Raw genomic sequence first — 18,163 nt, forward strand, 5'->3', positions numbered from 1 at the left:
TTTCTTCAAAGTGAGATCTACATGGTGGAACAAAAAGCCATGTTTATTTTAGGTAAGATAAAAACCAAGCAGACAGGAACAATCCTTCACACTTCAGGACATAAAACAACTAGTAAACGTTTTCTGTAGGAAGAGTCATACTGAATCACTGTGCTGCAATTATGTGCTAGACTTCTCACAATATCCTTTTCTCAAGCCCCTGGTAGATTGTTATTTCCATGTGTTAGATAAGCTATTTCTCTGATTTTGTAAAACAATGAATATGTTCTTAAACAATGTTTTAACTGATCACCTCTGGACCAGTGAAGGGGGAGGAATGCACAACAATATGCATAAAAGCATATTTGTGAGTAACAGCATCAACTGCTGGCTGAAAGAGCCATCTCTGGAAAAAAAACCTACAATTCCCCAAAGAGCCTCTATGGATTTCCACATTACAACACCACAAATAACATACGTGGATTTTCTCTTAAAACAGCAGACACCAACATTTTAGTAAAAGTTGATGCCACAGGAACTGAATCCTCTCTCTTATCACAAAGTGAAATTTCAGCAAAATTGTTCTGAATAACAGGGATAGATGCTCTATCAAAATACAAGTTTGGCCTTTTTTAAAAGCAGTAAAAATACTGACCAACATCACTTTGTTCCAAACACAGTATTTTGGTGGTCTGTAAAGATCTGCGGTCACATCCAAAATTTGATTCCATTAATTCTTTTAAAAATTTAAGTAACAGAAGAAAGATACATGCATACAACCATCCCTGTATGTTATCTGTTATCCAATTCTTCAGAGGTAAACAAGTACTCATAAGTAAGGCTAAATTACTTACAGAAAAGTGAAAAAAGCCTTTAGGTTTTCTCATGGCATAATTTCAGTACTACTAATTTTTGTACAATCACGTCTCATGCATACACTAACACAAATTCTGCTAAAGTAAGTTTTTCAAAGAAGTAAACCAATTACTAAATGTTACCCTAAAGCTTTATCAGTGAATTAACTAACAACTTTCAGTCACTAACAAAAGCATGCAGGAATATGCTATGAGTGGAATAAAGAATCCACACTGCAACCTGCCAGGCACCCTCAGAGTGGAAAATTTCAGAATCACCATGTTTCTCATATAAAAATAAACCACATAACTAAAGACATGTCTTAATTTAGCATTACTGTTTTGCTTTATACTTGTTATTTAAACATCTATGACAAAATATTGTTTACTTACATGAACACACACACCAAAAAAATGAGACAAGAAATAATCCAAAGCAACATTTCCCAGCTTCCCCAACTTGTTTACTGCTGGGAACTGCGTATGCAACCCTTTAAATCCTACACAAAACAAATCTGTCACAACTAGTATCCTAATGACTTGTATGTCTGAATGCCATCAATGCGAAGGTACTTTGTTCTAGACAGACGCAGCATTTTTACAATGCATTGTGCAGCACACACAATCTTTGCCACCCTCCGTGGACAGATCTTTCCCCTGGCCTATACCTCACTCCACTGGCAACTTTTACTTAGCTTCTCTTCTACCCATGTTCAGCCAGCATCCATCTTCTGTTGAACATTCATGAGGCTGTACTGGTAACTTGTCATTACTTACTCTTATTTGCCTGTGATTTTCCTATTTGTTCTTTCTACAGTCTGGTTGGACAACAGTAACAGCTGGCTAGCACAATAAACACTATGCCAAGCAGGTGCATGGACAGAACAGAGGAGTTAATTTTGACAGACACACCTTTTGCTGAAAGCTGACTACACTACTTGTAATTATGGAGTATTTCATATTCATGTAATATTCAGTTATTTACTAGCATCACTATACACAAGTAAAATTCCAGTTCAGAGGAGATATTAATGCTGTAATACCTCATATAAAGGTCCTTTTGCAATTCTAAGTGCGTTAGACAACCCAAAAACCATTCCCAAAATTAAGCTTGGGTCAACGATCAACTCTGAGTGCAATGATACAGGTGTTCATTAATTAGGCAGAAAACGCAAAGACAAAACAAATTCAGACAGTAATAAGGCCTTAACTAATCTAAATGGCTTTGCATGATATTTATTAAGAACAAACTCCAGATCTCTCAAGTACTCACTGTCATATCTTTCACCCACTCTCTGAACTGAACCACCTTATAAACAACATAAAAGCAAAAGCTGAACAGAAATCTACTTTTGGAAATTTTTTCTTTTGAACACATTGCTTAGCAAGTTCCATGGGACACCCAGCTGAGGAGGTAAATAGCAGGTGTAACCAAAAGTGAAGGTAATGTTGGACAGGCATCCAAAGCCAGAGTTTTGCCTGAGGAAGAAAAGACATTAATTAAAAAAATTACATGTCAGAATAAATCATTGTATACTAGACAAATCACTACTCCTAAATATATCATTTAGCTGTTGAAAGATTTGCATATAAAGAGTTACACTGCAGATTTCTAGAAGCCTTAATTATATGAAAAACCTTCAGCTGTGCTTAGAAATACAGTACAGAACTTAAGCATAAATGTTGATTTATTAGAACTTGCATGAGTCAGATATAACAGGTAAGAGTCCTCTGCAGATTTCGATGTTCGTACAAAAAGGGAACAGAAACTCTGGAGAATCCTGTCAGATATTCTGAATGACTACTGAAAGATCCTCAAACACAGGACAACTATAGACTCCTAACAAGCTGCAGATTACATGTCACCAAACATTCCTGAAGAATATGGGTTTTCTCTGTCCCTGGTATCTTTCAAATATAAGTCCGTGCCATCAGAAAAAGACACTGCCCACAGCTCTCATCTGCAAAACAGATATGAATAGTAATGAACCACTAAGAGCAACTCCAATGCCATGGTACCTTGCAAAGACAGAGTAGGCAGCCCAGTACTCTGCTCATGACTAAACCAATCACAGTTGCATGATACTGAACAATTGTGGGCGAGGGTATCACAATTTCTAATTTAGCACAACATTCTGCCATGAAGTACAAAGTGTTACTTGAAGTTCCCAGATGCAATTAATGCAGAGGTGGAATCACTCTTTCCTTTTTCTATAGCTGTGCTTCAGTCTTACCTACATATCCAAAGTATTTCTGTTAAGAGCTTCAGAACCACATTAACTGATGGCAGTCTGCTTTTTACTTCTGGTACTTCTTATGAACATTGGCAGATAGGTCTAAAACCATCTGAGCACGTTACAGACACACACAGAGAAAAAAAAAAATCCAGCAAAACATGTAAATTCATTCTGGAACACAGCATTTTCAGTTATGTGCTGTTGTAACCAGCATTTTACAAGACCCACACAATTCCTGCATCAAATAGCAATACAGGATGGCTGGATTTGGCTTTTCAGTATTTCTTTTTCATTCAAACTAGAGCAAAAAATAAGCAGTGAATCAAATGCGGTGAGAAAGCCTGTTAAGGAGGTTGGGGTACACAGTCAGAACATCTAAAACATGCACAAGATTTGTTGGGGTGGAGGAGGCAAGGCAAGACAAATGCAACAGCATGACTCAATGGATAAGACATTTAGAAGAATCTTACAAAATACATTATGAAACATTACATCCTAAAAAAAATTAATTTCCTTACACTGCAACCCAACCACTCAGATGAATTCTGTAAAACAGTTCAAAAGCTAAGTGAATTCAAGCATAGATCATCTTCTCTAGTAGGCAAGTCATCTACTAAGAAGCCTCAAACCTTCTGAAAGTTATAAATCATGGCTAATAAGGTTATCAAAGATGGGGAGAAGGAGTTAACACCACCTCCCCTCCCCTAACACATTAATTATAGCTTCCTAGGTAGTATTACTGATTGGCTGAAACCTAATCCTGCAACATTTTAAAGCTAAATGACACAGAAAACAAAACTTAAGTGCACTTAAGAAGCACTGTGAACATAAATGCCAAATTAATATCCAACCTGAGCAGCAATTATTTATCATATAGCATATAAAAACTTAAATACATTAAAGAAACATGCCAAAAATACTTGACTCGGAAAGCGTTTAAGTTTAGATATAAATGTAAACAGGTTAGAGGCTCCTTAAACAGGATGAAGTACTGTTGCTAGAACAGTTCTCGTATAAAGCCAGAACAACAAAATTTTTTCCCTTAAATCTGAAGTGCCCTCTTCACACAAAAGAAATCTGACACAGCAAGTTGAGTTAGTGGTGTGTCCCACCCATCTCAACAGAGCTTTCTACCTCATGACAAAACAAATTTACTCTGTTACAGGAGCCCAGATTCCTACCTCAGATGCCAACACCTCAACAGATGTGAAATGAATCCCATCCTTAAAGCTTCTGATCAAGTAATTCCACGGGGGCCTTTTAACACCTCTGGGGCCCCTACAAACTCAATAGTAAACAACAAATTAAAATAATGAATAGGTGAAGCAGGAAACTGTGCATAGTAATTGCTACCCAAGCATGCTTCTCCCACCACATGATCTGAAACACTAGCTCCCAAATGATGCCACATTCTCTAAATTCAGTATAATAACAATAGCCTTGGCATGAGCAACAGCCAGGCAGAAAAGCCAAGGAGAAGGAGGAAGCAGGCTCACTGCTGGAAATACCCACCAGTGTGGCAGCAACAGCTGCTGCTGGGGCCGGCTGCTCTCCTCCTCTCTGAGCCCTCTACCCCACCAGTATCCATCCCACATGCTTCAACCCTTTCTGGAAGAAGCATTGCTTCATTTCAATTAGTAAACAGGGAATGCCTCACGTGCCATCTGTAAATCAAATGGGTTTGCCTGTGTGCCAAACTAACTACAACTTGCACTTTGAAGTAATCTATGTTTAACAGAAGTTTAAGATAGGCCAAAGAGGAAGCAAGTTTCAAAATATTTCTAAGTAAGATGTCTGAGACCATCAGGGGAGGCTATTTGATAAAACAAGTGAACGTCAGAGCCAAAGGCACATTACTCATGCAAATATAAGTCTACTTATAATCTTGGACAAGACGCACAGGAAAAGTACAGTATTTACCTCACCCTAGCATTTCAACTGCAATACTTTGAGCACTTCATTATTAGTGGTAGCACCAGTATGAACATCATAATTCACCCTCTACTATATGTCTCTAACTTACTTCACATACTAAGAAAATATCTAAGAATTATGCTCTCCACTAGGTATCCAACAACCCTGGGGTTAAGAAAAAAAAAACCTCAGAAATGTCTTAAATGCTTTAATTCCACACAATACAGGATGCTCTATATTCAACTTCTGATCTTAAATTCACCACCTAGCCAAACAGAAGGAGCTCTTTGAAATATCCAAGCAGTTGTACAAATGGCAGCAACCATGGTGATCCCAGGACACATGCCATCGTTTTCCACAGCAGTTTACAGTTGATGTTTTCAGTTCTCACATGTGTGCAGAAAATGCCAGAGAACTACATATTTAAGCCTGTCTGAATGCAAAACTTGCCAAAGAAAACTTAATTACAGCTCTGAAATACATGCTCCTTCCTTCTTCTAGCAAGTGTCCTACTACACTCCCAATAAACAGACCAGAATTAAGCTTGACCTTTATGATCACTAAAAGTATAGCACAGACCCGGAAAAACTGAATTTTCACTCCTTCAAACACTAAATATACTTCTCTTAATTTTCATGTGCAAAATGTCCTCGTTACTAGCAGAGTTTCCACTTCCACTTTCATTTTTATTACATACACCAAAAAAATTTTGAAAAAGGCAAACTGAACCAGACACATTCATGAAACATTTCTGCAGTCAGTTGCCAGACCAGAACCCCACAGCAAAAAGAGTTTCACTTAAAGTATTCACAATAGTACAAGCAACAGCAAAATAAACATTTTCATTCCAATAAGTCTCAGAAAGCTTTTGGAGAAAAAAATTTGAAAAAGACAAGAGGCCACCAAGTTTGAAAAGTTACAGTTATTTTCCCCTCAACATCCAGCAAATAAGAGTGGCCTGGTAGGAGCTACAAAATGAAATCCCATTTTACAAAGCAAATCGGATTGACTGATCTTCAGCAACAGGCTGATTGATCTTCAAAATTGTCACACTACTACCTAAAACACTACAGCTGCCTAAAACCTCCACTTCACCCCCAGTCAGATCTGAAGGTAAGATACTAGAGACTAGTTCTCTCATGACAGAGCAAGGCACTACGTCTAGCCTTTAAGCAGGTTAACACAGCATTCTGAAAACTCAGGGTCATCGGTTGGTATGCTTAACTCTCTGCCTTAAAGTCTTCTCAAACACTTCACAGGCACAAGAAAACCAGTATCAGAACAACAAGTGACAAGAGTTAAAGAAGCACTTATTAAAAGTGCTAAAAATTCAAAAAAATCTATCCAAGTGAATAATCAACTACTACTTTCATATTTAAAGAATAAAAGCAATAGATTGGGTAACAAGACAATGGCTATCTTGTTCTTTGGCTTCTGTAAGAATGTTAATCTGCTGTTGACAGCATTTTGGGCATAGAAAACTAAAAGTGGTTAGAAAAAAATCAAAACCAAAAAAGTCATTGTAATTTTACAAACTTCTGGCAGGAAAGGAATTTCAGCCTTCAGATACTACTTAGAAGACTGCAAACCAGTGCAAATCAACAAAAGAAAAACAGTTCAATAAAATCAATTTATGAATTCAATCAGCACCAGCAAAAATTCTGCCAGTCCTTAACTTGAAAAATCCCAGTTGATAACGCCTCCCAAAAACTTACTGTACAAATCCCAATGCAGCTTACTACAAAATTATGACATTCTCCTTTAAGCATTTTACTTATTCCTTCTGCTTTAGCAGTCACTTGAAACATTTGCACAGAACTAAAAATGAAATTCTAATGGAAAACAGCAAGTATTTTGTCAAATTATCTTGCCTCAAACAACACAACGATACCTTGCAGTTTTACAAAAAACTAGCAAAACATACGAATTAGCTGCACTGACTAAAGGTGTCCACCTCGTTCAGCCTTGCACAGCACCAGTTGGCAGCCCATAGCGCAGTACAAAGGATGATGGCAAAGACCACTTTTTCCCCCCAAACCCAACCCATTTTTGGTTGGCAAAACAGTCCACGGCAATTAGTTTCCCAGTTCAATTCCCCCTATTCATGCCAGTGTGCTCTCCCCCTTCCCCCAGGAAAATGGAAAGCAGTGGAACACACCTTATTTTTAAACCTTCTGATTTTCCACCAATGCTCCCAGGTCTCATAGCATGAAAATAATTACCAGTCTTTCTAGAGTTGCCTCCTTTATAATACTCATGATTTCAAAGAGTCATCCTCAAAGAGACAATCCTCACTATCACTGTTGCAAAGAGACATCCTCACTATCATCACACCTCCTAAGACCTGAAACCCATCTGGCTTCCCCAGTGCTCTTCCATCCCTCTGTCCCTCCACCTCTTTGGCCTTCCTTGCTTCCAGCCCAGGGTTCATTCGACCTTGACTTCACCATTTTCAGCACATTATTCCAGCAGAAAATGAACCCAACAACTAAACTGAAACAGCTCAGCATGAGGAAGAGGACAGGCTGAAGGCCTAAACCACAGCTGCCGAAGTATATGGGCTTCAGCTTCCAAAGAACTATGGCCACAGGGCAGATCTTTTAAATTCAAGTGCCAGCTTCTTTTCATACACACTTTACATACATACAAACATATATACAAAAGCATTGGCAAGCTTTATTCAAACCTCTCCTAGTTTTACAATCTTTTCAAGTGACAACAATTAGTATACTATTTACCTTTTTTCAGAATTTGTAGTATTTCTTCCTGATCGATAACCAGGCTGTTTCCAAGGAACAATCCACCATTACTCCCAAAAACCTCAAGTATAACAGCTAATCAGAGCTCCAATTATTTGGTTAAATCCAGTCCAAGTACACACTTAACAGTATGAAAGTGCTAAAACAAGTTCCTTCCTCCTTTCCCTCCCTGCCCTACTTCCTTGCACTTCAACACTACCCTCTCATCATCCTATCACAGAGTATCATGAAATACCAAAAAGATCTCTGCAGGCACCAGCAGTTTACATTGAATCCCCCCCTTCCCAACCCCCTCCCTTCATCATCTCACTAGACATCAAACTTCCACTCCCTTCTAAGCTAAATGGTATAAAGTTCAGTTTGTAATGATCTAGTACTGTGAAGATGCATCCTTTTTCTCCTTGTTAAGATAACATTTTACCTGTGATTGCTTATCACTCTTTTGTAAGGAAACAGCAATTTCTGTGGACCTGATCACAGCCGAGGTTGTGTACAGAGCTTCCATTTTGTTGAAATGAGGAAGTCTTACCACTTATCAACATCCAGAGAAATTAAAGCCTTGACTACTGTTCAGAGGGTACTATAAACAGACATGAGGCAACATAAAACAAGTTTCTGAATGCTTTTGTGACAAAAAAAGAAGCACATCACAGATGCATAGTTTCCTAGGAAGGATGTTTACTTAAGAAAGGAAACCAACCAGTTTTACTTGGATTCCTTTATAACAAAGTGTAAGAGTAGTCAATTGGATGCATTTAGACTCAGATAGGTGGGGTTTTTTTCCCTTCAATCATCTATAACTGAATCAAGCATGGGACTCCTCTTCATTATCCTGTCTTAATAAAATCACATTTCATCAGTTTTGCTTTATATAAGTAAATAGTTATGCTAAGCAAGTGATTGTAGTTTCGAGACATGAACTCTTAAAAAAGCATGAATTTCTCCCTAAGTGAAGTTACTATCATCTACGATAACTTCTCTCTTTAAGAAGCCATACTAAAGTCTTTGTTCTACTGATAATTTAAAAGTCTCCCTCTACAAATTTTATGGATTGCTGAAGTATTTCTTTACCAATTTTGAATGCCATTTTTCAACCTCACGGGTGGTAACAATGTGTAAAACATTGCTTTTTGCAAGTAGCTAAATCCCCCTTTATCCACCTTTCTCAATCTCTATTTACTTGGCATGCATGGGCTTTTACAAAAATCGTTAATACTACCTTACTCCAACACTGTTACCTTCTCACACACACCCTTGTGCAGCTGCGCACTGAACTGAAGCAAGCCCGATTCTGCTGAGAAAAAAATTAATACAAACATCCAGCTCAATCAATTCCCCCAGACTAGCTCACCACCAGCCATGATAATATTAAGGGAGCAGCTGGAACACACAGAATAGTCAGGGAGGGACAGAAAGCCACAAGCACAAAGGAAGAGCACCTATTTCTGCAGAAACAGCCTACACCAGGGTCCATTTAAACCAGTTACAAAGCAACATCCTTCAAAGGCTGCAGAGCTACAGATCTCTCATCATTGCCAGCAACACACAGTAAGACCACTTACCAGGAGTGCATTTTAAGACCAAACCCAAAATATCAATTTACTTAAAATGCAGTCTTTGAATGAAATCCCAGTGAATATGTAATACAGGTTCATATGGTGAAGTCAATGGAAACCATTTCATTGTCTTGTATCTGTACTCACACTGACATATCACGGTGCTGTTCCCAGAGTAACTACAATGTCCTCTATGGCTCTGACAGCAGTGTCTCAGTAGATACATTCCGGGAACATCAACGAGGTAGAAGAGAAGAGACTGAGGCAGTCATATTCCAAAAAAGTACTGGCAAAGTTAGGTCTTTCAAAGAAAAATTAAAAATATACCCTGGGGAAGGCAAGGGCTGCCTTGATGCATTTCATTTGCAAGTAAAAATTGCAAGAAGAAAAGGATATACATACATTTTTCCTTCCTGCCAAATTATAATGTAAGTATTGGAGCTATATGATATTATGTAGTGTAATATATTTAATTCTGTTTAACTAATGATGTTTAATTTGTTAATATTTAGCAAAACAGTAAATAATACTTAGCACTGAAAAAAGTAATTTCATTTTCATTTCAAAATAATTGGCAAGTCTTTAGGCAATGAAAATAACAAGCCAACAGCATTTGTCATATAGGCATACCATGTCACAGCAAGAAGTTACCTTGCAACCTTCCATATATAGCAATCTAGAACTAAAACTACAGTTAGAAGGAGGTCTCCTACTCAGAATAATTAACTTTCATATTTCTTTCAAAATCATCACCGACCTCATGGTTTGGATGGGTTTCTTTATTCATTAACAACATATTGCTTGCTCACTGTTCTTCAAATAAAAGCACTGGATAGCATTTCAAATTGAGGAAAAATTAATCAAGCTTGTCATTTCCAGACTATAAGTGGAGACAAACAATGTAAGACTTATTATTATTATTTGCTTTAGATCTAGAAATACAAACAAAAAATTCACCTCCTTACTGCCTCTAGTGAGGGTAGGAGGGAGGAATGCATTCCAAGTAATATCCTGCGACAAAAAAAAAATAATTCAGCAGATTGACAAAAGTTATGTTGATAACTTCCTAGCAAAACTCACTTAACATATTTCTACATGTAAACAGAGTAAATCTAAAAACAACCAAAAAAAAAAATCACTTAAGCCATTTGCTCATTTATCAAATGCTACATGTACAAAAGAAAAGCCAAGAAACAATCAAGAGTTACTGATGACCAATCTTAATGGCAGCCTGTGGGAGTTGTTTACTATTAAAAATAAAATAATGTTTGTGTGAAATTTAGAAAGGAAATTAACATATTTAACTTGCAGAGAACGCTGAATCTGAACTAATTCAGTTCACACAGACACCTGATGGTTCTGAGAAAAACTGTTCCTTTATCTGTGTAATATTGTAACGTGCTTATAACTACATACAACTAACCCCTTCCTTTATTCTAAACCACAAAGTGAGAAAAAGCACCCATACCACACCTTCACGTATGGAAAGTTTCCTATTTTAAGAAGAAACTACACAGAGCTTAGAAATCCAAGATGACTTCATCAAATTTTTATTCAACAAAAACATATTTCAATTAAACTCTACCACAAGTTTTCTTTGTTTTTTAACAGGTTCAGATAAACTACTGGTTATTGCTTACCTCAGTTTCAGAAGCTGAGCAAATGACAATTTCTTACAAATTAATTACAACCACAGAAACTAAATACACACAAAAAAATAATCAGGTATTAAAATTTTAATTGGAGACAGTACCAGAAGGCTGAACTGCTGACAGTTTTTAAATGTTTCATGATGCAGAATAAAAGGTAAGAGACAGAAAGCATTGCCTAGAGGAAAATGATCAAAGCGATCTTTGCATTCCCATAAATTCTGAGCCACTGCAAAAGTTAAAGCTTCACACAATCCAAGTAGCCTCAACAACCACTTCCAATTTACACAAGTTTCTGTGGTGCTGCTTGTGGTTAGCAATACAAGCTGCAATAGCGGCAGGTTCCCTCCTGCCTCTGCATCCAGGAATCACAGGAGAAGCAATATTTGCCTGCAACAGCATAACACTGTCTGCATAGAGAGGAAATTTTCTCCTGATAAACTTAAAAGTCTGTGCTAGAGACCACAGAAATGAGATTTAAAACGTCACTGGTTCTTACCTGTTAATTCAAATTCTGTTGAGTCAAATGAGTCAACAGTTCTATTATGAGTGCTGTTAAATTCTTAACTGTTCTAACAAGCACATTATCTTCAATTGTCAAGACAGATTTTAGTTAAAACTCCGGAGTACTTTTCATTATATAGACTTAAGGATTCCTTGAACAGGTCTCTGAAAAATGCCATGCTTTTGGGATTGGAAGGAAAAGGAGAAAGGTCCAAAAGGAAAAAAAAAAAGAATGAAAAAAACCACCACAAATCAAACAAACATGAAAGATACAGTAATAAACTCTCTTCAGTTAAGTTACAAGTGCTCACAGAAATCAAGTAAACAAATGCAGATGTTCTAGTACCCAGATAATCATATTCTGGTTATACCGATTCTAAATTTTCACAATGCATTATCATTTTGTTCACCCCCTCCCCCTTTCAGAAATGCAAAGATAGTTTCCATAGTAACAGGAGAGACTTAGAAGTATCCAAAAGCAAAATAACACTAACTTATGTAATAACTTGAAACTCACCTTGGTTTGTAAAATGTGCGTGTGCTTATTTTAGGTCAACAATACATAGTGGTTATTTATCCTTAACACATACCATATATGATCAAGAGAAACATCTCAAGTTCCTGTATTTTAAAAAGCCAGTTTCACAGATAGGATATAAAAGACTAATCCCAATGAAGTCTTCTCATACCTCAGGATTTCTGCAGGAAATTACAGCCAACTCTTATGTAAAATAATACTCTTTTGACTTCCAAGGAGTTTTTGACAATGTATTAAAAATTAACAAAAATAAAAGTAGTAATTTTCCTAGCTTTTCCACATCATCACAACTATTCTCAATATGCTCCTCTCCCCTGATGCCAACTGCAAAAAAAAAAAAGGACATATAAGTTACAGCACGGAAGCTAAAAAATCAATTAAAAGGATATAAATTGCTTACTTCATACAAACTTGAAAAAAGGAAACTACATTTTTAGGTGTTTTTCATAGTGGTAGCATCATGGGAAATCTTATCAAGATCAACTGCCTCCTCAGTCAGTTCAGTCCTTCTTTGACAAATATATGGCAGCTCAACCTGCTTAAGGTAGATGAGTATCACTGAGGTTAGTTAGAAGAAAACGAATCATGCCCAAACTGCATAGGACCAGCTAGACATAATCTGGTAGGAGGTCCCCAGAAAAGCAGAGCAGCTTATAACTGAAAGAGCAATACAAAAACGTCTTGATGGAGGGATGATACCAAGTAAAAAAAAAAAAAAAACCAAACAAAAAAAAAACAACAAAAAAACCCGGGGAGGGTCACTGAGGGGTTTTAAGGCAAGCTCTGCTACTGTAAGACAAGAAACACAAAATACTAACTAAACCTGGCTAATTCCCACAGTAAGTCCAGGGAAATCTTCAGAACAGGTGATGCTGACAGTCAAGGGAAAAAAGCTCACAGTACACCAGAAGCTGCAGAATGCACTAGCAGAAGCACTGAAGAGTTACGGTAATAACACTGGAAGGCTGTAAGGCAAAAATACTCAGCTATGGCTAAGTTACAAGGGCTTGAGATCTTATCTGAGTGGGATTCCAACGCTGCTCTGCTACATAAAGCCAAGATTTTCCTTGGTTGCTTGGTTTTTAATATTTGTTTCAAGAACCTCTACAAATCCAGCCATTTACAGCTTTTTTAGCTATATCTAGTAGTTGTGACAATTCACCAGCTGCCAACTGAGCTATCAAAACCCAGAAACCTTGTTTGCTGGATTTCTCCTATTCCTTATTACTAAAAATAAAGAATATGCTAAGAAATTAAAAACCTAATGAAACTGAGAACAGAGCAGAAACCAGCTGGATTTCAGGGGCAGATGACTGCATTGAGATGCTATCAGAAAGCAAATGATGGCTTGAAGTTGACATCCTTTAGTGGAAAAAGAACTTTCAATTTCTATCCTCCCAACAGAAACAGTAAGACTAGATCATAAAGTACTTAAAGACAAACAAAAAGTAGTAATGGAATAATAAAAAAAAAAAACCAACCCAAAAAAAAATCTACCAGCCTTAAAAAGCAGTTTGCTAGGGAAGTGACAGAAGTCTCATAGCTCACAACCTTTTAAGATCAGCACATTTGCTACACGACCAAAGTCACTGCACTCTGTATTAGTCCACACACATAACCACCAACTTCCAAATGGATTATTCAAGCCAAAAAAAGGTCACTGTGCCAGTTTTACAGTCACCTTACTGGTGCAATTCTATGGACAGCTATGCTCAAACCATCACTCCTTGCCATCACAGGAGGCAGACCACCCTTCTTCCCCACTGATGATCCCACCTGGACAGTCCCATCCTGCCTTTTCGTTGCACTGGCACTAGTGCTTAAAGCATATCAGGAAAGAGTCTGATTAAGAAATCTATCGATTTTTCTGTTGCCTGTGTTTCTCTTCACATTCCTGCAAGCTAGAGCAACTGACAGCGCTCATCACAACACTGGGGACAAGCAGGGTACAAAGCAGAAAGGCAGCAGGAACTCCCTCCCTCCCTGTGGGCTGCAAGTATTGGGATGAGCATGCCCACACCTACTGGCTCTCTGCTAACAATATTGCTTGCCTGGCCAGCTGGGGTCAACTCCAAACAAGAAAGCCACCCTTCAACAGCCACCCACATTAGAATGGCTTAAAACAATTGTCAAGTTGCAGCTAAAAAGACACGTTTTCTAGAAAGCCTCACTTCTCAAGTGCCAAAGTCTAATTAATATGAAGAGCTCAGAGTGTTAAGATGATAGATAAGTTATTATCATATACATATATAAATAAAAGTTCCAGAATGGAAACTCAATTACAAGCAAAACAAATCTTTGAATGGCTTTCAGGAAAATGTTACATTATGTTGTCCATTGTTTCTTCAGTAAATACAACGTACTGCTGTAGTTAAAAATGGTCTAGCTCAGTGTTACAAGCCATTATTTGAGAGAAATTTATTAGCCAAATACAGGTCCTGGTTCTTTGTCTCACCTGAAAGGCAGACAAATTAATCCATGATCACGAACTAAATTTAGACTTTTAAACAAGAAAAGAATCCACAACTATACAAAATTAAAAAGCAACGTAATTAACAGTCAATGAATGAACTGAACGTGAAAACCCCGTGTTGTCTTCAGACTCAGAACAGAAGGTTCCTTAAAACTTTCTATCAAATTCAGTAGTGAACAGAGCCATAATGAGTAGAAAATCGCCTCATGACGTTTCATCCAGTGGAAACACAGCTTTGTTGATCCGATTTCCATAATTATGACTAAATACCTTCATCACAGTGTCAGATGCTACATATACAGCTGTCATTTTATAAATATCACCATTAAAAAGGCACACATACACAGGAAGACAACAGTAATGTTAATCTATATAAACAACTGAGTAAATCCCTGAATATCCAATGAAATACAGCAGGAGTAGAACCTTAGGCTCTTTCCTAGTCCTAAAATTCATTATACATACCTTTTCTGTCAAGATAAACTTGTCTAGGTATCTAGTTTTTCTGTCTAGATAAACTTTGCCAGCTTCTCCTCTAACACAATAAAAGCCCCCAATAATAGGAACTTACTGAACAATCTACGTAATTTGACTGCTATAGGTAAAAACTTTCCAGTCTATATTTAACCTAAATCTCACCCACGACAATTACTTCCTCTTAACAAGAAAACAGAAAGTTTTTTAAAAAAATCAATATGCTTGTGTGAACTATTTATTGTATATACACTCCCCACAGCCTTTTCTACCCTCCAAAATAAAACAATACTTTAAAAAATTTTTAGCATCAGTGATAGGTTGAGTTTCTCTATCCACATTGCTACTTTCCTCTGCATTTTTTGGATTGTTTAACACTGAACTAGGCACAAAAGTGCAACCAAGAAGAAAAAAAACAGATGCCTTCTGTAATTTAAACTGGATCAACATATCCAAGGATATGCCAGCTGTGTAACATTGCTTATTCAGATCGATTTGTTACTAGGGCTCCTGGGTTATTTCCTAAGCTGTGCTGCCCATACACCACCAAGTATCTGATAGCCTCTTCCTAGCACAGCCTTATCAGCTTTTCATCTTCTGGACTGTATTTCTCAAACCTATTAAGATGACATAAATTAAGTTTTTTTCTGTTCTTCTCCAGATGAGTGTTGGCAATCCCTCTTAACTCCATGGCACATCTGCAGGTTTTATATTACCTATCATTCTTTCCCTAAAAGATAAGCAAAACAACCCGCTGAACACGTCACCTGATTTTCTCCCAACCTTCAAGAGTTCTTCCAGCTTTACAAAGAGTAACTTAAAACTATCTGGGGGTTAGTTATCAGACAGGCAAAAACTTGCGTGATGAACTTAAACATTCTATTTATCGAGTGGATGAACACAGAACTATGTTAAAAACCTCCTAAAGATTAAAACTCATTCTAAGATGGCTTTTAACCATAAATATTTTCCAGACCAAACTCATGTAGCACAATAAATCCAGTCTTAACATGTTAGATTTCTCAAATAAATGTATTTCTTTACCAGATTCACTGCAGGGGAAAAGCACGACAGCTGACAAGCATCTCTGTACTTTTATAGTCCATAAAATAGTCTTTTTTCCAGACACTGACACATCAAGATTGATTAAGCATGAAATGTAGACAGCATCAGCACTATAATAGCAAGAACTGTTAAATACCACCTACAACCAGATTAATTATGGTCTGGAAAAAAAAAGCTATTCCAACACAGCATTTTCACAATACCCTTGGGAGGTTTGACTGCTGCTTCACAGATTGCGGATGTTCCAACTTCCTTAGTTTACACGGCAAGCCTACAGATTGGACAATTTGTATTTCAGAAATGCTGTGTCCTCAAACAAGATCAGCTAGATCACATAGCCTTGCACCTCCATCTCAGAGTTCCTGCGGGAATACCGTTGAAGTTCCAGCAGTTACAATTAACGTTTTTAAAGCGTTATGTTGAGAAGAAACCTATGCATGTTTCATCCACTGAAGCTCAGTAATTTCAGCTCAGGATGTCAATACTCTTCCAAACAATATCAGAAGTTTTTCCTCTGATAAGAAGCGCACACTAATTCAGAAGGAGTACGGTTTGTGATTTTCTTCCACCTTCCACACACCCCCTCCCATTAGCGAGCTATTTGAAAAGCACACCAAGAGACGCAACAAACTTCTAAATGTTTTCGAGTTACTACCTGACACTCAAACCCCATCTTCCTAAGTGAAAAGCCTGCAGACCATAAAGCTTCCTACTGCTCAAGACAGGTTCATAATGCGTATAAGCAATCCAGAGCCGTCGACGCCTGCTGAAATTAGATTATTTTAAATGTTTCACCACAACTGCTGTTTGCAACTCCAGGCATTACCACCTGCCGCAAGCACGGCTGTACGAATGTATTCACTTGTTTCGATTAAGTGAAGCGGGGGAAAAGCTTTCGACACTTTTCTCGAGGGCTAAATCCCCTCCGAGGGCGCGGGATGGTCACCTTTGTCTTCGCAGCACGGGGCTCCCGGCCGGCGCTGCAGCTAGCTGCGCGGCGGCACGGCAGGACCCGCAAGCGGGCTAGGGGGGGTGTCGCCTCCCCGCCCCGGGGCCACCGCAGCCCGCCCCCCCACCCCCGCCGCGCCGGGAGGGCGCCCCGCATCTCGCCCGGCAGCCGCCCTGCGGGTGCGGGAGCCGCGGCAGAGGCGCACGGCGGGCCAGGGCCGGGGCGGCGCCCCAGGCACCCACCCGCACGGGCGGGCGGCACCGCGGGAGCCGACGCGGAAGCGGCGGCCCCGGGTCGCAACAGCATCGCTATCCAGCGGGATCCCGCGCGTAGCCTGCGGCGGGCGCCTTCCCGGGCGGGGCAGAGGGGGCGGCCGGCCGCCGCCGGGGCAGTACCGCAGTGCCGCCGCCGCAGCCGGGCCCCCTGCAGACCGGCCCGCGCCCTCTGCAGAGCCGCATCGTGCCTGGGCCCGCGGCGGAGGGAGGCGGCCCCGGAGCGCCGCGCACCGCGCCGGGCGGGGCAGGGCCCCGCCAGCAGCCGGTGTGTGTGTGTCCCGCCGGCGGGATGCTCCCCCCGCCCCGCCGGCGGCACGCGTGGGAGCCGTTACCTGTCACGACCGCCGCCGTCTCCGCCGCAGTGGCGGCGGCGCCTCCTCGCCCGCCCCGCCGGCCACCGCCGCCGTCCGCAGCCTCCGGGTCGCGTCCCCCGCCGGCGGCAGCGGGCGGGAGCAGCCCGGGCAGGAGCAGCCCCAGCAGAAGCAGGCAGGTTGGCACCGGGGTCGCCGCCGGCCGCCCGCCGGGCGCTCGGAAGCCGCTCATGGGTATCGCCGTCGCAGCGAGGCGAAGGAAGGGCAGGGAAGGAAGGAAGGGGCTGGAGCTCCGCCGCTGCCCGCTCCGGCGGCACGAACCCGCCTCAGCGCCGGTCCCACGCCGCCTCCCGCCGCTTCCGGCGGCCGCCGCCGAGCCGCCCGGGCGACACGTCACCGCGTGGTGACGTCACCCGGGAGGGGGCGGGGGCGGGGGCCGGGGCCGGGGCCGGGCAGGGGCGGGCGGCGGGAGCCCGGGGGCAGCGGGGCTGGGCCGGGGGGCTGCGGCGCGGCGGGACGCGCCGGGGGGCGCGGGAGGCGGCGGGTGGCCGGGCCTGCTGCGCCGGGCGGCGGCGAGCGTGCGTGCCGCGGCGGTGCCCCTCGGCGGAGCGCCGGCAGGGCTCGCT

General features: G+C 40.6%; 1 protein-coding gene across 3 annotated transcripts in view; it reads right to left on the reverse strand.

The window, feature by feature from the left end:
- The window catches only part of STIM2 (stromal interaction molecule 2), a 73,822-nt gene extending 55,894 nt beyond the window's left edge, over window positions 1-17,928 (reverse strand). For 2 of the 3 annotated variants that reach the window (XM_055795276.1, XM_055795275.1), the window contains exon 1: window positions 17,559-17,928. In XM_055795276.1, the coding sequence (XP_055651251.1) occupies window positions 17,559-17,769 (211 nt within the window). In that variant the 5' untranslated portion in view covers window positions 17,770-17,928. The remainder of the gene's footprint in view (window positions 1-17,558) is intronic. The other variant, XM_055795274.1, reaches the window with a different exon arrangement.
- Window positions 17,929-18,163: the final 235 nt, after the last annotated feature.

The sequence above is a fragment of the Falco peregrinus genome, chromosome 2, assembly GCF_023634155.1.
Source record: "Falco peregrinus isolate bFalPer1 chromosome 2, bFalPer1.pri, whole genome shotgun sequence".
Classification (NCBI taxonomy): Eukaryota; Metazoa; Chordata; class Aves; order Falconiformes; family Falconidae; genus Falco; species Falco peregrinus.